The sequence below is a fragment of the Maniola jurtina genome, chromosome 18, assembly GCF_905333055.1.
Source record: "Maniola jurtina chromosome 18, ilManJurt1.1, whole genome shotgun sequence".
In the NCBI taxonomy this organism is placed as follows: Eukaryota; Metazoa; Arthropoda; class Insecta; order Lepidoptera; family Nymphalidae; genus Maniola; species Maniola jurtina.
In genome coordinates this window covers 6,041,448-6,061,862 of record NC_060046.1, presented here as the reverse complement: position 1 = coordinate 6,061,862, position 20,415 = coordinate 6,041,448, and the positions used below count along the sequence as shown (strand labels likewise).

Genomic DNA, 20,415 nt, shown 5'->3' with positions numbered 1-20,415 from the left:
TTGATAAGCAGTTGACTGCTATCTCACTTGATGGTGGATGTAGTCATAGACAGAAGCGCACTTACCGGAGTCCTTAGGTATTCGTCATCGTTCAAGTGGAATTATACTTCAGTAAAGACATAGTTTCCTAGTGTGAGTAGCACTGCCTTCTATTTAGATGTAAAATGAATGAAATAAGGTTTTTAAAACTGAGCAGGAAACAAGCTATGCTAATAGAGTGTTAGGTCTCGTTAATTTTATGAAATTCTAGTTTAAAAACAACTTTTGTTAAGGGTTTGTAACTTTTTATCTAGGCTTTTATTACAGAATATGTCGAGAGGATGCACTATGCATAATATGTGTTAGGTGCCTAGTACACGTTAGCCCAACACACTCGGCGAATGCATTCGAATTTCAAACATGTCCAGTACACATACAAACTTACAAAGCCATTTAGCGTACACGTGGTGCATACATCGCTAGTTGTTTTGTCGACTGGTGTGCGTTTTGATAGACACTTTGAAGGATTTGGCGCAATTTGATAACACCGTTTAATTGGGGATCATTGGTGCATATGAATTATGAATGCAGCGCATACACGTAACATCAAACGCAGAAGTCGAATATTATGCGTTTAGCGTAGTCAGCGTATATTATGCATTGACTTTATAGACACTAAGGAACCTCTACCTTTACAAGTTGGCCGATACTCGCCAGACGCGTTGGTCCAACGTGAACGGGAAGCTTTATGATTCGCAATAATCGAATCAATTGCGTTGTGCTAACGCGGCCCTGCCTCTCGCGGTATCGACCGTGGCGAATCACAAATAACGTGACAAATGGCAGAAAAACTACACGGTTCCCGTTAATTCCTAGCGACAATGATTATTATGGGGGCACGAAAAAAATGCCTTTTCAGAACATAATCATATTTCTGAGCGGCGAAGACGAAGATTGTGCTAATTTGTCACTGCAATAAAGGTTCCTTTCAAGTGTTTTGTATAAGGACTCGTACAATGGTACGCGCGCATTTAGTATGTTTTCAGTCGTACCAGGTTGCTTACCACTGCGTTTTCTGTGGGTCTCAATTAGCCTTTACACATTATACAGATGATTGATTGAGTTTATTTAAACTTATATTATTCTTGTCTAATTTTTTGTGACACAGTGACATCTATTGTATCTAAAACAAATTAAAAAGGAATCTTACAGATTTTGAGTAGATTGTTTTACTGGGTCACACTAAGGTTACAAGTCCGTTAACAGTTGATACTTTTTGTAATACTTTTCAATCTATAATTTATTTTTATCACATAGGTCTGAAAAGGTAGTGCATTACATATAATACCTTTACCTTTCTTACATATAATAATAGCATATACAAAAATGCAACAATAATGTGCATGATCACTTACACAGTGTTTATAACAGGACTTATAAAGTGTTTACTAATTAATTACTGAAGTGACAGACTGCAGGCTCGTTGATGTTTTTAATAACGCGGGTCGCCAATAAGACTGTTTGCTTGGCTTTTGTTTTATATTCACAGGGACCTCAACCCTACCCGGGTGTCCGTAACAAGCGGTACCGTTAGGACACCACGATTGTTGGATTCGAGTGGTAATCATCACCATAATTTCAATAATTCGTGATTTTCGCGTCAGTTTGATGAAAAGTCTCATCTTAGCTAAAATCAACCTTATTCCTGATAGAATAACGCTCAGAACTAAATTAGCGATTGTAACATTTTGCAACTTTGTCCATTTCAAAATAGTAATTCACAGGAAGTCGACAAAAACGTAGAGCAAACCTTCACAGAACTTCGTTTATTTATGAATCCGAGAAATGCACGGATACAAAGTAAGAAACTGGAAAATGATGAGCACAAAGCGAATTGTGGCTGTGCTATCTCATGGAGACCTCTTTTTTAGGACATCTTAATGATATAGGTACAAGGTTAACATCTAAGTGCAACATTAAAAAAAAGAATGGCGCAATTAGGCAGTTCGTCTAGTTCAGTGAATCATTTTTGTAAAAGACGCCAAGATGAACAGCTATCATAGTAGAAGCAGCATTGAACCAAATAATTGGTTAAGAGAGAGCAGGTATACGTAGATACTTATCCGAATTAAATAAAGCTTTTGGAAAGTATCATTATCGAGCTTATTTGCATTGTAGTTACAGCTAGCAAATTGATCAAGTAAATGTCTTACAGTCATCGCAATATACATGGATGCTTTTATCAAGTTAAAGACGAATGGAATGTTGTTTTACTTAGCAATGAAAATCGAATTGATATAATGCTTCACTTCATGAAGGTAAATGATTGTGAATGTAATTTCGATTGCAATTTGCTTGTTCATCTTCTATTATTTGTAGCAAATGCCGTCTTTATTTTAATTCTATAGGATCGTTACTTGCCTCGTTTTGTGACTATGGTATTAGAGGATAAGGATTTGAAACAGGGCTACTTTTACTTTCCTAGTAATTTTTACATTTTAGCTCATTAAAATCACTCCTATGTAAATTTAATAATCTAATCTGTACAAGTAAATGTAATATTTAAAACTATTGAGCCTTACATTATAATAATTAATATCTTCGCGAAAAAACGTGTAAGTTGCAAAATCATAATACAAACTTATCTATCTTTCAGCGCGCGATGAGATTGTGGTTTTTACAAAGTAGGTAATCTTATGAAACACTAATGGCGCGACCACCCGGGAATCAATTTAGTTATTACAAGTTACCTAAAGTGCACATAAATTGGATTCCTTTTTTAGATATGACAGTAATCTTTATGTTCTAGCAATGCACGATCGTAACAAAAAAAAATCGATCAACCCAAAAAAAGATTGTTTATAAGTTTAAGTGAGATATTTAGGAGAGGTACAACTAGAGCTACTGGGGCTTATTTGCTATATGACATTAAAATTGTAACGTTGGCGTAACTTTGAGCTTACAGGCTCTAGTGCTATTTTCAACTTAACGTTACGAATAACTTAAATCTAGTAAAGAGATGTCATATAATGACGTTACCTCGAAAGTTACTGAAAGTTAATCTCCATCATGACTGACATTTCAGAGCTTATTATTCTGTTGTTTAGGTTAATAAACGACACACTATTCTGCCAAATTATTATGAAGATGTCAATCTACATAAAATTCTTCCAAGTCCAAGAAAACTTTAGGGCTCTAGGCAAATGTTATTTAGGACATTAAGTTTGTCAAAGTTAGTAGGCGCTAGTATATCGAAGTATTGACTAGTCTAGACATACGTAGGAGCAACAGAGCTTCGGGCATTGAACATTAAGTATTGTAAACAGCAGGCTCAAGAATTCAGTGATATTAGCACAAATACGTATGTGGTAAGCGTTTTAGTAAACGTTTCACGTAGATTCTGTTTTGTATGCACTCGGTAACAACTCTTTCCTGCTCTCACTTGCATTTGGCCGACATAATCGACCTTGAAAGTGGTCTTATACGATGAATAGCGTATCGAGATCCTTTTAGTCGTTCTGCTTTTATAATGCAAAAGGCTATAACTTTCATTGTTATATAGATCACAGAATCTGTAGTGGAAAATATAACGCTTTGGAAATACTACTTCGCTTACGATATTAGGTAAGTTTAGAGAATACTATATATCCCGTAGGCACCCCTTTGATTTTCCAAGACAAAAAGTAGCCTATGTGACTCTTAGCATTTCTAATTATACCCATGAAAAATCACGTATCCGAAGCTCCGTTGCGGCATGATTACAGCGCAAACCAACAAACAAACACACTTTCGCATTATAATATGGGTAGAGTTTATTTAAAGGAAACCGGCCAAGTGCGTGTCAGACTCGCGCACTGAGGGTTCCGTACTCGGGTATTTTTCCAACATTTTGCACGATAAATCAAAAACTATTACGCATAAAAATAAATAAAAATCTGTTTTAGAATGTACAGGTAAAGCCCTTTCGTATTATGATACCCCACTTGGTATAGTTATCTTACTTTCAAAATTAAAACAAATTTTAATTTTGTTTTTAAATGATGTAACCACAAATCAGGGTTTTCAGATTTATTCCTGTACTTGTGCTATAAGCACGATCTACGTATCTGCCAAACTTCATGATTCTAGGTCAACGGGAAGTACCCTATAGGTTTCTTGACAAACAGACAGACAGACAACAAAGTGATCCTATAAGGGTTCCGTTTTTCGTTTTGAGGTACGGAACCCTAAAAATGAAGTAGGTGTATGTGAAGCTTCATCAAGACTATTTGCATTCACCTTTTTATATTTGCTAAATGAAGTACGACGTTCAAACTTCAACACCTTTGCTTTCTACAACTAATTAAGTTATTGATTAGGCATCTCTTTCAATCTAGCGCGTAACATGTTACACATCACCACATTAGCTTAATCAAGATTGACATCAAGAGTAAACCTGGCGTCAATAAAAAAAAAACTATAAGATATTCGAATTAAAGAAAGCAAATTCTCTTTCGAGTTCGGTTTCATTGAAGCGCAGTGTACCTTCCTAACCATAGACTACTCCTACGAGAAGTGCCAAAAGTATATCTTAGGTTAGGTTTGGTATGCAAACTGCGTTCCTGTGTCGTCTCGTCATGACGCAGACGGCCCCGCTGGGTTTTAGTGGGTATTCTGGTTGCCAGCGAGTCCCACATACCCCCCCGGAAGCAGCGTGGTATCTGCTCTGCTTCCGGGAGGGATGCGTAAAAGCATTTCGCAGCTATAAAAAAAAGGTAAGCTCAAGCCACTTCTCTTCTATACTAATATTATAAAGAGGAAACCTTTGTATTTTTGTATGTTTGTATTGAATAGGCTCAAAAACTACTGGACCGATTTCAAAATTTCTTTTACCATTACTTAGAGGGATTCTTCCGAATCCGTATAGGCTATATTTTATCCCGGAAAATAGAAAAAATAAATGTCCACCCGTGCGAAGCCGGGGCGGGTCGCTAGTATGAATGTAGTATGAATAAGTATACGAAAATAAACTGACTGTTAGAAACTTTGCCGTTACATTCTACGAGTAGTCCCTTCAACGCCCACGCTCGCTTCAAGTCGTTTACGAGGAGCACAATCAATTACCATCTGATCCTATTTTAATCTTGAATACTTTATAGGGCTTTTAGCACAAGGTTTCTTTTTGTATTTTTTATGATTCGAGAGTTCGCGAGACTTTCGTAAATTGTATAGGAGCGTCGGATAACTAATAGCTGAGATTTGATAGAAACCTTAACACCTTAACCTTTTTCTATTCTTATAAATTGATACAAGTATTTTTGGTTTTGCACTTAAGCTAAAGGTCTGAATAAAGGGCATTAGATTTAAAGAAAAGTCCGTGGGAAAATCTTAAATATATTATAACAAGTGTAAATTAAATATTTATAACACCCCCGACAAGTGAAGGTTACAGTAACTAGAAAAGAGCTGATAACTTTCAAACGGCTGAACCGATTTTCTTGAATTCTAGCTAAGAACACTCTTGATCAAGCCACCTTTCAAACAAAAAAAAACTAAATTAAAATAGGTTCATTAGTTTAGGAGCTACGATGCCGCACACAGTTACACAAATACACCCATCAAACTTGTAACACCCCTTTTTTTTTAGGTCGGGGGTTAATAAATGAAGTTCTTTCATTATAATCATTTATACTGCATTAAGGATAAATCCTTTCCATAGAATGTTGATGATTTCCCGGTTGATTTGCCTCGGTCGGAGTTTTTCCTGGATCACACGCGTCACCGACGGAACTTATCATTACGCTATTGAGCGATAATTACGTAATATCTTTGTTTGTGAGTAAAAGAAACACGGAGATGAGGAGTAAAAGTGTTGCCGTCTGTTCGCACCATTATCCCGTCGCCATTATTAAGTCCTGTTACTTCTGAACCGTGTTACCTGGAGTATCACATGCGAAACTGGATACGGGCCTAATGGATATATAATCAGCTAAGTCATTAAACGCGGATATATAGGTGCGATATTTTATATCCACTGAATCGAACAAATCGTACGCAACAGTTATGCTTTTAAATACCTACGCAAATGCCGTTGTGTACTACAAAGGTATAATGCCTATTTACCCGTAGGTTCTTGACGCATCGTACTTATTTACTGTCTAAGGTAAAGTTAACTGCAATCTTCTTTTTGGGGTTCCGTACGGAACCCTTATAGGATCACTTTGTTGTCTGTCTGTCTGTCCGTCTGTCTGTCCGTCGTGTCTGTCAAGAAACCTATAGGGTACCTCCCGTCGACCTAGAATCATGAAATTTGGCAGGCAGGTAGGTATTATAGCACAAGTACAGGAATAAATCTGAAAACCGCGAATTTGTGTTTAAATCATTAAAAAAAAAATTAAAATGTGTTTCAATTTTCGAAATAAGATAACTATACCAAGTGGGGTATCATATGAAAGGGCTTTATCTGTACATCGTAAAACAGATTTTATTTTTATGTATAATAGTTTTTGATTTATCGTGCAAAATGTTAGAAAAAATACCCGAGTACGGAACCCTCAGTGCGCGAGTCTGACTCGCATTTGTTTAGGTCATACAGTAGTGTGAACTGTGTTTACAGATAGCTTGATGTCGAGTGATTACCAGCGCCTATTAACATTTGCAGCACAAGAGGAACCGTTAATGTGTTGCCGACCTTTCAGAAATTTGGTGATCCGATTCTTTGAATAAACCCCATGTTGAAATCTAGTGGGAGCACCGCACAACAGACTAACCTCTCAAAGTACGGAACCCAATTCAGTGGCGAAGAAGATGAAGTTTCAGCGCATAACTGACGCTATAAATCAACCACAGATATAAGAAAATATGATTCAATCGAAAGGTCGCAATTCGTTTCTCATGCAAATCAGTATAGAGTAAGATATAAATCCTTAATGGTATACAATCGGTTCCATATCAAGTTATGCGAAATGATGTTACTGCTGTAGATAGTCAATAAATTTAAATCTATTGTCAGATGCTTTCCACTTGGGATGTTAGGAATAGATAGATCGTACCTACGCATTTCGTGACAGTATCAACTATTCATTCAGTCGATTTGGTAGCGCCGGTTGATCTCTACATTCACGTCTTTTTTTTCAAGACATTTTCGTCTCTAACCGATCTTAGGAAAAGCAGCATCTCAATTTACTACGTTATCTTCGATGAAAAATATTCTATATCGATGGAGTATTTTTAAAGTTTCTATAGGTTCATTGATTTGAAAACTATTTTTCTATATTATTAACCCCCGATCCAAAAAGAGGGGTGTTATAAGTTTGATGTGTACCTATATGTGTATCTGCGTATCTGTCTGTGGCATCGTAGCTCCTAAACTAATGAACCGATTTTAATTTAGTTTTTTTTTTTGTTTGAAAGGTGGCTTGATCGAGAGTGTTCTTAGCTATAATACAAGAAAATCGGTTCAGCCGTTTGAAAGTTATCAGCTATTTTCTAGTTACTGTAGCCTTCACTTGTCGGGGGTGTTATAAATTTTTAATTTACACTTGTTAAACTTAATTTAGTAAATATTTTAAAACTCTCTTGTTTATTTCGATGCCAATTATTTACAAGAATAAACTGAAAGTGTATTATTGTCAACCTTCAAACGAGTAATGGTATAGAAGATAGGTATAGATCAAGGTATAGATACATACCATCTACTAACTAAAAGGTTAACTAATGGATTTTTAGTGCAATACAATAAGTTTCAATCGGATCTAGTTACTTAATGGAACAGAAAGTATGAAACACAAGTCATTAAAGCTTTACCGACTGGCAAAAAAATCTACCTACCTGTTTAGCTTTCAAATATCGTGATAATTGACTTTGGCTTTGTAAAATTGACGAAGTGATTTCTCACACTTTTCCTCTAACACTTGTAGGCATTATGAAAAATAGAATTTCTCTGCACGAATTTACTATGAAAATAACAGTCAAGTTGAACCTAGCCCAATAATTTTAATGGCACAATCCAGACAAAAAATTCTGTGCCTACCAGAGACAGCAGCTGGCCAAGCAGTAGCTTTATGGAGACGCTGTCTCATTCTGTCCTGAGGAGAGAAATCCCGAACGAATTGATCAATTCTTTGCTGCGATGAAAGGAGCTGCTATTTTTTTTGCCAAGTTACGTTAGATCTTTATCTACAAATCTGTGCTGCCTGCTAACTTTTCGCGGCCCATCTATTTAACTAATTTTGACGTTTGGTACAGAGATCGAATACCAGGGACAACATAAACACGGAGACAGGTCCCGGAAAATCAGAGAGTTCCCACGGGAACCTATAGGTAAATCAACGTGGATGAAGTGGCAGACATCAATTATTTGGACAACATAGAGATAGCTTGCATCCTGAAGACGAATATATGTTAATTCGGAAAATCAAGGAATTCCCAGGGGACTTTTAAAACCCTTATATCCACACGGGCGAAGTCTAGTTGTTATACCTACTTATTATATTTTAATGAGTTAAACGTATCTAAGGCTCGATTTTACATTCGTTAAAAAACTTTTGTCATCGTCACATTTTTAAATATGACGTTTTGACAGATTTTCTATATAAAAATTGTCAAACCTCAAAATATGTATTCTTCAGATAAAAGTTATTTGACGATTGATAAATCAGCCTTAAGTCGCATAAACTTTCAGTTTTCTTGCTTATTTCGATTTCTAGTTTGCCTATTGAATTATTATTATTCGTATTTATAGGATAGATTTACTCACTGATCGATGTAATCAATTTTGAACACTGAATGTACATCATTTCTTAAGTAGAACTAGAGTGTATTAGAATTTCCTCTGAATATCTACTTATGCATCATAATTTGTAACCGTGGAATCACTCGAATTATTCGCTTAACCAACTCAGTCATTACCTAGATGTTCTGTCACAGCCACGAGATACAACGTACGGGTAAGTATAAAGTTTTTACAAAATTGGCCATTACGCATTTGAGTACACTTACGGTTTGCTTCATTATGACTTTATTATTGACACCCGTTAGACTGCCCGGGTCGCAGATTCAATTTCCTTTAATAACTAAGTAAATAATAGCATATATTTAGAGCTGCGATGCCCTGGAGCGATAATTAACTACGACCGAATCTTCTGCTAGAGAAATCATCGTTAACTGACCAATTTAAAAATGACCTGCATTGACTGAATCGGTAATAGAATACTGGTGTGGGATTAATATTGTTCGTCGTTTGTCTTTTCGATTTCTTCACAAGTCTGATAACTAGCAGAATCGAGAGCTTAAGGAACAAATTAAGAGCCGGAAGCATAATAAGAAAAGGTTGTCTAAGAAAATTCGGTGAAAAGTCATGATTGACGCGCCTATCTTATCTTAGATATATTTTAGACAACAACAATTTGTTAGCATCCAATATTTTAATTTAGTTTGAATATCCAATATATTAGTTTAGCTGAAATTAACAAAATATTTTTTACGTTTTATATCTTTAAAAATATCACTTGTCTTGAAATTTTTGATATTTTTCAGACTTCCGGGACGATGTATCGATACATATTATGTATCATGTAACATTGCTATACTATTAAACTTTTATATTTAGAATATAAATTAATAAAAAATGTAGAGAAAGTGAAAAATCTTTAAGGAGAGAAAACGAAATGTATCACAGTGAAATCTTAAAACAGTATTGTTTGATACAATTTTGGGCATAATATGCAATAAATTCGCCGAAGAGAAAACAGAAATGAGATCATCATGCCAGATCTCTACCTAAGAAATAGTACCTACCTAGGCTACGTTCATGTAAGATCAGCGGGAATAAACCTAAATGGAACATAAATATAATTTTTTTTTTAATAAATGTATCTAATTCATGAGGTTTCAAAGAAAATCTAAATATAAATGCATAATCATACGAGTTAAGGTATCTATTTCAAAGTAGGCACTCTTAACACTTCGATAAAGATAAAGCTGCCGGAATCCGTGTTAATATAAATATAAAGGTTATAATAAATAGAGCGTGCAGAAGTGATCATCACGGCTTGCGGTGCTGTTTAATTTTCTCTCAATTTTAAGCTTCAGACGTGTTTTGGGACTCATCGTAAGCAATTTATCTATGCCTATATTTGAATAGCGGTTAATGTTGCAAAATAATTGTAAAATAGTGGTGATGAATTATTGTCCGTGATAAAAAAACTGTACATTAGATCAACAACCCTTGTATATGTAATAATAAATCGGCGGCTGAAAAGTCTTATTGAGTGTTACAAAGCTAGATTACTATGCATGGCGTCTTGGTATATTTAACTTTTATAAATAGGTATGTTAACCACGTAAGATTGGCTAATCATCGCTTATTAACAATAAATTATCTTCATAAATGAAAGTTCACTGGATATTCATAATATTATACACATTGGATACTATGATGCATACATTAGTAGCTGAGCTGCATAATATGCAGTTAAAATCACGTTCTAGCGAACCTCAAGCCTTTTCAAATTTATACGGCCGCATAGCTACAACTTTCCTCGCGCATATTATATCCCTGCAGGCTGCATCTGCATCTCGACCCTACGGCTTCGAGTGGATGAACGGTGGTGGGCCTGTGATCGCGTGCGCAGTCCCGCTCCGATCGTCACAGCGGCCGCACGCGCACGCCGCGCCATGACTCGCACACTGTTCGCTCTTTTAGCGCTCGCCGCCCTCGCACTAGCCTCCGCCGAATCGCCGCGACCCCGTCTCATCGACTTCAACCCCTGGTCCTGGCTACCCAACAACCGCAACAAATCCCCGTCCATCATGGACTACTTCTTTCCCCCATCCAGAACCCCTAAACAGTCCAACCTAGACCCACCCGCTGACCGACAACCCCCTACCCTACAGACGACATTAGACGACAACCCAACGTTGACAACCCTCCAAGAACGCGAACGTCCCACCACATTAGCCCGAAAATCCCATAACAAAATTAAAACCACCCCCGCAGTCCGACCAACCGCGTCTACACCCCCTAAAACGAAAAAATCGACCCACAAAATTGTAGCCACTGACACGACCATTGAAGCTAAATCAACTCAAACATCAAAAACAGAATCATTGCCGCCGACTACGAATATCGTAACCACTACGGTTAAACCGCCGAAGCGCTACACTATAAGGCCAGTGCGGACTACGGAGACTCCAACCGTACAGGATACAGAATCTACAATCAATACTAATAGCGACAGTACAGAGACTGTGGCAGGAATCGATACTTCAGGCACGACAGCTGATGTTACAAAGGATACTGCTCAAACGTTGACCACTGTTATTGAGACACGGCCTACCGATGGCACAGCTAGCACGGGAGAAGAGTCTACGACGCTGACAGATAGCACCGTGACGGAGCCGGCGGACAGCCGCGAGGGATATCTGCCATTGCGAGACAAACCACAGGAAAATCACGTCAAGATCAACGAGCAGACGAACAAAGAGGTCAGTAATCTGGTAGATTATCGAGCATCACTTTAATTCCGTTACAGTCTAGTAGGCAAAATATTTCCGTTTTCACCGGCAGATGCAGTTTAACCGTTCCTAAAATCTGTCGATTTTGAAAAGTAATTTAAGCAAGCACTTAGCATGAACAACTTGCTTTTTTAACCATATGCGTAAGTGTAACAGTGCGTGAACAGAGTTCATCCATTGTGCTCGTAGAGAAAGGTTGCATTAATCGATCCGAATTCCCACATTTACATTGCAAATTGTTGATGTGCATATTTATTAAATGTTAAAACGTGTTAGTTCCGACCAATGAAGTGGATATAATTGCAATTTGTTATTAGCCAAACGATTAATTTTTAATTAATTATTATTATTCATGATTAAAAGTTGTTTTTTTTTTTAAAACTATTTTGAGTTCTATAATAGCAGACTTGTTTCTTTTATGTAATTTAATATGGAATTTCCTATTCCAGTAAAAAAGCTAATGACTTCAAGAAGTTGATGAGTAATTACTCATTTCTTTTTACTTTAAAAAAAATCATTTACACCGTATCTAAAATTAATAAAAACTCATTGAAGTGTCGAATACAATTTATCATGCATAGTCTATTATTATTAAACAATACAAAAACTTCAATAGAATAGAATCCATTATATTGTGTGAAAAAAAGGAAGCAAGGGCCGAGTAAAATACAACATTCAGTCGTTAAGCCACTGCCTACTTTGTGCAAACACCATGCAGCGCTACAAGAAAAATTAATTTCACAGCTTGAAGGGAAAACTAAATTCATTCGATGTTTTTGTCTGTATACAATTATTTATATACAAGAGATGGCAATGATGTAAAACATGTGTTATACCATAACCAAGATTATGTTCAGTTAACACGCTATCCCGATGACTGACAAAAATGTTGGAATCGTATTTTTATCACAGTACTACCTTGGCTAGACCATACAACTAGGTCCAACCCTGCCATCAAAAAATTTTTGATGGCTGGGTTGGACAATGTTTGCAAAATTAAATCAGGTCTTCTCATCGTCAATACCACAATGGCTGAAGTCAAAAATCTTTAATATTGGAATCGTATTTTTATCATAGTACTACCTTGGCAAGACCATACAGCTAGGTCCAACCCAGCCATCAAAAAAATTTTGATGGCTGGGTTGGACAACGTTTGCAAAATTAAATCAGGTCTTCTCATCGTCAATACCACAATGGCTGAAGTCGAAAATCTTTAATGAGTGTGTCCTTCCCGTCCTCACTTATGGCACTGAAACGTGGACAAGGGGACATAAAACTTTATAGTCGCTCAGCGAGCTCTAAAAAAGCTGATGGATTGACGATATGTAGAGGGTGGCGAGAACTAACTGGATTAAAAAGGTTGAAAATTGGGTGTGCCAGCGCTCTTTGGGAAATGTGTATGTTCGGCAGAGGACGTCCGCTGGCTGAAATGATGATGATGTATTAACTATGAACTAACTAATAAAATAGTGTAAGATTACTAGACATGAAAAACATAAAAGAATTCGTAAGTAATTATTCAAATTCTAACATGCATGATTCGTCATCAACCTGCGTAGGTCTTTACAATAATATAGGTAGGTTACCACACAAGCACACACAATTCTCCGCTTTTCTATCCAGACAGAAAATTGTTTGAGTTCCTTTCAATACATAAACTAAACTGCCATTATCTGCCGTAGCCTAATCATCCCTAGACATGCAATACCTTAGCTTTCATTTATTTTATGAAAGAAAATCGGTCAAGTGCGAGCCGGATTCGCACACGAAGGGTTCCGTACAATAAGTAACACTTTTTAATTTTTATGGTGGCTATTTTGAAATTATTATTTTTATTGTTATCGCGTCAACAGGATACACTTTCTGTGAAAATTTCAACTTTCTCCCTATCAGGGTTCACGCGATATAGCCCGCTGCGCTGACGGACGGACAGTCGGACGGACGGACGGATAGCGGAGGCTTAGTAATAGGCGGTAATAGGGTCCCGTTGGCACCCTTCTGATACGGAACCCTAGACACCAGTTATCTTATTTATTTTAATCTAAGATTTAATACTTGGCATGACTGAAGATTAAAGTGAATGAAATCGTGTCGGATCCATTATTCTAATTTGTAATTTTCTTAAAGCGTGTTAATTACAATCAAGAAATGACCCGCTTGACTTGAATGACTTTTCTCAATTCGGAAAGTTCAGATTAAGCCGGTGGAAATTATGCAAAAAGAGTCTAATCACGTAGAAGGCGGTACTTTCTTCTCATTAGTTACTTGCGGTCACAAATGTGGTGCCCGCGAAACTTAGACTGAAAAAAAATATCGTTACTTTAGGTATAAGAACTGTATTAACACTTTCTATTCTATGGCAATTTAGCAAATGCCTACAACTTCCATATTAAAGATGCAATAAAATATATAGCAATTTTTTTATCTTTTTTTTCGTAAGTCTTTATAATTATACTTATCTATATATATAATATATACTATCAGCGGTTATCCATTTTTAACCCCCGACTTAAAAAGAGGGGTGTTATAAGTTTGACGTGTGTATCTGTGTATCTGCCTGTGGCATCGTAGCGCCTAAACGAATGAACCGATTTTAATTTAGTATTTTTTTTGTTTTAATGACATATTTTTCGTAGTAAGTACCTCTATATTTCAATTAATATGTGTTCAAATCTTATCAAAATAAGTCAATATCTAAGTTCAAATATTATTTTGAATCGTCAAAACACCTATTACGAATAGTTAAGGGACATAATCGTAACTTGAAATAAGTAATACTCTAACCACTAGAACGAAAATAGATCTGCATACCTATTAACTTAAGGAGGTATTATTTGTAGATGCTATAAACTTCGCAGGTGCTTGCTGTCAGATTGTTATACGAGGTAGGTAATTAGTTACCGATCTTTTTTTAAACCATGCTTTTTCTATGCCCTATAGCGTGTGTTTATACTATGTATGATAATTTTTAAGATAACTTCATCAAAATAGATTAAATATGTTGTGTAACTCAGTTACATCAATGAACCAACCCTATTGTTTTCGATGATACAAAAAGTCATCCCGCAAGTACGAGTAGTGCTAACACAAGTGTAAATTAAAAATTCATAACACCCCCGACAAGTGAAGGTTACAGTAACTTGAAAAGAGCTGATAACTTTCAAACGGCTGAACCGATTTTCTTGGATTATAGCTAAGAACACTCTCGATTAAGCCACATTTCAAACAAAAAAACTAAATTAAAATCGGTTCATTCGTTTAGGAGCTGTGATGCCACAGACAGATACACAGATACACACGTCAAACTTATAACACCCCTCTTTTTGGGTCGGGGGTTAACAAAATGAATCGTAACAATATAATCTTACGATTTGCTGAAGCCGAATCTAATACTAATCGTGGCTAATTAATCAGTACGCATTATAGGTAGAAAGCAGATAGCCGTATCTATCTAACGATTGGAAGAGAAAGGGGTATAGTACCTACCTTAGGTACAATCCGAGAACTAGGTTAGAATAGTCGTAAACAGAAACTATAGTGGAAAGTATTCAAGTAAAATAATACCACTATTGTTAGATGCGAGTTAATACAGCGATGCTTCCCAATAACAAGAATATGCTTGACGAAGCATATTGTGGAGATAGGGCGTAATGACCAAGAATTGTATTATGTTCTTTGCAAAAGTTTAGTTTAATAATAAATCACACTTCACACTATCACACTATCACATCACACTAATATTATAAAGGCGAAAGTTTGTGTGTATGTGTATGTAATACTAGACGGTTTTGGCTGTCATTTGGAACGGAGACAGATCCTGGATTATCCTGGATCAGCACATAGGCTACTTTTTATCCGAGAAAATCAAAGAGTTCCCACGGGATTTCGAAAAACCTAAATCCACGCGGGCAAAGTCACGGACATCGGCTAGTTTCAAATATTTTATTTTATTGAAAAGGTACACAAAACAGGTAAAATATTCAAAAACTAATACAAACGAGCAATTCAACAGGCCTGTCATCTACCGCTATATAACCACAGGAACCAAAGTAGAGTTGCCGGCTTTTGAAGAATTCGTATGTGCGTCTGTTTGTGATAAGCTGCTACATCAAGCAAGCACTGATGTAGATTAACAAATAATCAAAGTTTGTTTATGAGACTACAGATCTTATTTTTCTTTATTTTTAACCCCCGACACAAAAAGAGGGGTGTTATAAGTTTGATGTGTGTATCTATGTATCTGTCTGTGGCATCGTAGCTCCTAAACTAATAAACCGATTTTAATTTAGTTTTTTTTGTTTGAAAGGTGGCTCGATCGAGAGTGTTCTTAGCTATAATCCAAGAAAATCGGTTCAGCTGTTTGAAAGTTATCAGCTCTTTTGTAGTTACTGTAACCTTCACTGGTCGGGGGTGTTATAAATTTTTAATTTACACTTGTATAATTAAACGAATGAATGTTGGGTATATTTTGAACCTCCTGAACAATCGAAATCATGACTTCCGCTTGACCAACTTATAAACAGCAATAGGTTCAGAGTGCTTAATCAAATAAAGAAAAAGATTAAAGAATGTTAATAAGTACAAGTAGAACTGTAATGCTATTATTGTACTCAGATTATATAACTTATCAATTTACTATTTAATTTGATTCTCACACCCAACCAATTGGCTTTTATTTGGCTGATACACTTTTTCTTTATCAGTTCGAGTGACTATTGGGTAAGTCTATGAAACAAATAATTGATTAATCTCAAATCTGACAAAGATCTGTAATATAATATTATGAAGCTTTTTTAACGATGAAAGTGGAGTGCAACTCTACGCGAATTTATATTTCGTAACAATTTTAATGCTACAATTAATTTACAATTCACTTTCATTTCAGATTATGCTAAGATAATAAGGTTATAAAATAAAAACAACTCATTCAATTAAAGTTGTTTCGAAAATTGCTTCAGTTAACAACACATCTGATTGGAGTTAAACGTATTAATCTGTTTACGGATGAGTTAATTGTTTGAATAAATTAAAAATTATAACTAATAAACTTTATCGTGTTGAGTTTTTATTACACTTTTTACCAATTATTCAAAGGGTGTGCAATGTAATTAGGTACATGTTACGAATGACGTGGGAACTGCAAAAACAAGTTGTAGTTGTAATTATCTCTTCATTAAGTCTTATAAAGAAGTTACCGGTAAAGTTTAACCACCAATAAAAAGCAAAGTGGGTTGCACAAGTCGCATTCATACCTACCTTCATGATTGATGCTAAAGGTAAAATTAAGTTCCAAATCCTGACTTTTAAGTCTAAGTTCTAACCCTTTTGGCTGTGTTTTTGGTCAAACTTCACTAGTGCGTTTTTAACTTACGTTAGAGGCTTGCACCAGCTTAACTACCCAAACGTAGATCTGTGGGTATATCTTATGTTCGCTGGTTATAGCGTATACACCAAACCCTGTGGTGTACTTGCATCCTCCCTATGATTGTGACGCATACGGAACACGCGCAATTTTTGTAGGCGAAAAAAGCGTACCAGTGTAGTTAGACCACTTTTTATTTAACTGACCGTCGAAGTTTAACGGTATACGCAACGTAACTTTGACTGCTCGTCATGCAAATGGCTTTGTCTGAGTTCTTGCAAAACTTGATTCCGTAACATTTCTTTCATCAGCATCAACTCATAGGAAATCTGTATCATTACAAACGACACGCAAAGCAACAGAAACGAGAAATGCATTGCTGCAATGCTCTAATCATCTCAAATCACACGCATTCGCATGTAGATATGATAGAGGCAGGTTTCCGTGTGATGTGGTAATTTGTGCATCACTGTGCGACGACCGACATTGACTCTTCAATTCAAGGCCACCGCTATTGCAATCATTGGATAATATCACTCAGAGACTGTGAGCTCATACGTTCGTTAAACTTTTTATCCCCAACCTATAGATTATTATTGACTAGCCGATGCCCGCGACTTCGTCCGCGTGGATGAAGGTTTTTAAAACGTGTTTTATTTTCCGGGATAAAAGTTACCCTTGTCACTCTTCGGATCTGAAGCTAAACCTAAGTTTGTAACTTTGGATTAGAAATGACGTAGTGATGTTTCATTTCGTCCGTCAAAAGCCAAACTTTGGCTTTATCGTCTGGAGTGTGCGGATGTGGCTATCGAAACCAAACTTAATCTTCGCACGACTTGCATAAGTTTACCGCTGTTTGATTAAAGGTAGAAACATAGGAAAGCTTTGACCTAATCTTAGCAGTTTAGACATGTCGTATGAAGTATACGTGAGTAGATGGTGATGGGGCAGAGCCCAGTTATAAAGCTGTCAGTGACGCTAGTGGCCACCCGTCTCTTTGCAACATGTAACAGACACCCCCGACAAGTGAAGGTTACAGTAACTAGAAAAGAGCTGATAACTTTCAAACGGCTGAACCGATTTTCTTGGATTATAGCTAAGAACACTCTCGATCAAGCCACCTTTCAAACAAAAAAAAAACAAAATTAAAATCGGTTCATTAGTTTAGGAGCTACGATGCCACAGACAGATACACAGATACACACGTTGAACTTATAACACCCCTCTTTTTGGGTCGGGGGTTAAAAATGTATGTAAATAAATGACATAGATAACAATTTAGTTCCATGAACTTCAACTCTCCATCTACGACAGGCGCACTATTTATGCAGACTTGTCAGCTAAGTGTAAAGCTATCAGCGGTACTAGAAGTCAGCTGTCTACTAGCAACACAGACATAACAGACAGCCAAATGTATATACACGACATTGAAAACAGTTTAGCTCATTTGTCAACTCAACGAGTAGGTTGGTTTGGTATATCTCCGATCGGTCTAGGCTCTAGCTGTATGTATCACCCTCTTGACAGAATCAGCTATAAAATAGCTTCGATGTGTTCCCGCTGTGAGCCTAGGTGCCAGTTTTACGGTATGTGTCGTACATACTTGTTTATCAATGATCACTGGTCTGTGAAGTGTTTGCGGTTCTCTATATTTTGTCTTCGTTATCGCTGACAATAAATACTAGTCGATTATGATCAGGCAATAGGTTGATAGGTTATAAACAAGTAAATGTCTCCGATGGCAATAAAGAACCATGATCAAACACTTTGCTATGCCGTAAAGTTTGTTGTAAGTACCTATCTTCAAAATATAAAATACAGAAATATGTTTCAGATTAAACGTTATTCTTGTTGGAATATTACAAAGAACGATAAAATTACGATTTTAATAAATAAACTAATTATATTTAAAAAAATGGGTGAAATATTAATCTAATTTGATAGGCTTTAAACTTTACAAAACACATTACTACACTATAACTTTAAAAAATCTAAGAAGGATACGTGAGCATCATTAAAAAATATGACACGGACAATTCCCCGAGACTCAACAAACATGCATTTAATACGCTCGATCTATTAGGCTACAGGAGTTCAGAGTCCCGTTAAGTTAAAATTCTAATAATTTGTTATGGCACTTTACCGCATGGATGAAATATATGCCCTAAAGCTGAACGGTGCGGGAGACCTCTTACCTATACCATATATGATAATAAACAGTTATCCGGGCTCTGGAAAAGGATAGGCAGGTTAGTTTATGCAGAGATAACGTTTCTTGTACTTTTTCATCTCCGTTGCATAATAGAGGCTAACCACATATCCGTTACGATGACGGTAAACATCAGAAATGCATTATAATAAGTAACCACATTGTTAAGATATTAAAGATGGTTTCATGCGTAAATACTCATATTACAACTATAGCTTATGACCGGGACTTCATCCGCGTGGACTACGCAAATTTTAAACCCCTATTTTACCCCCTTAGGGGTTACAAAACTCCTTTCTTAGTGGATGTCTACGTCATAATAGCTATCTGCATGCTTTTCAGCCCGATCCATCTTTAGTAGTTTGAGCTGTGCCTTGATAGATTAGTCAGTCAATCAGTCAGCTTTTCCTTTTATACGAGTAGATTCAGAAGATACGGATTGCACAAAAAGGAGTCTATTCTATATAGTCTAATCTAAAAAAAGCGTTTTCTAAATGCTTAAGACAATATTACTTAATATTATCAATGCAAAAAGTGCGTCTCTCCGTCTGTTACCTTTTAGCAGCTCAGTCGTTAAAGCGCTTTGATGAAAGGCACAAAGATAGCTTGCAGGAATGAATGAATGAATATATGTACTTTTATTGTACATCACAAAATTAATACTAATAATTAGACAAGTGTAAATTAAAAATTTGTAACACCCCCGACAAGTGAAGGTTACAGTAACTAAAAAAGAGCTGATAACTTTCAAACGGCTGAACCAATTTTCTTGGATTATAGCTAAGAACACCTTCGATCAAGCCACCTTTCAAACAAAAAAAAAAACTAAATTAAAATCAGTTCACTAGTTTAGGAGCTACGATGCCACAGACAGATACACACGTCAAACTTATAACACCCCTCTTTTTGGGTCGGGGGTAAAAAAACACATACAAAGCAAGACAAAATTTGGGCAGGTACAATTTGACAGCCTTATCACTACCTAGCGATCTCTTCCAGGCAACCAAAATGGCGCAAAGAACATAGCTCTAGAATCTAGATGTTCGAGGTAGGTGGTGCAAGTAACTATATAGATTAATCCCGGAGACGGAAAAATAGGTACATATACATAAACTATAATTTTCACGCCGAAAAATCAATTAATTTCCACGGGATTTCCAAAACCTAAATCCAAGCGGACTAAGTAGGAGCATCATTCAGTACAATTTTATTTAAGAAATGCTTTTATACTCGTATATATAAGCGAATAAAGAAAATCTCTTGCAGGAATCAGCCGCAATGTTTCTTCAAAGCGTTCCACTTGTGCATTTTGAGGTCAGATTTCCATGGAATAGTAAATATAAGTATTAGCATGACAATAGTCATTGAT

At 36.3% G+C, this 20,415-nt stretch overlaps 2 protein-coding genes across 3 annotated transcripts in view; one reads left to right on the top strand and one right to left on the bottom strand.

The window, feature by feature from the left end:
- The window catches only part of LOC123874430 (elongation factor-like GTPase 1), a 168,523-nt gene that overhangs the window by 49,992 nt on the left and 98,116 nt on the right, over nt 1–20,415 (bottom strand). The window lies entirely within an intron of this gene.
- The window catches only part of LOC123874433 (protein esc1), a 117,509-nt gene continuing 107,729 nt past the window's right edge, over nt 10,636–20,415 (top strand). For both annotated transcript variants that reach the window (XR_006797916.1, XM_045919761.1), the window contains exon 1: nt 10,636–11,445. Coding sequence is in view for 1 of the 2 variants with exons in the window: in XM_045919761.1 (XP_045775717.1) it covers nt 10,636–11,445 (810 nt within the window). In the remaining variant the exon portion in view is untranslated. The remainder of the gene's footprint in view (nt 11,446–20,415) is intronic.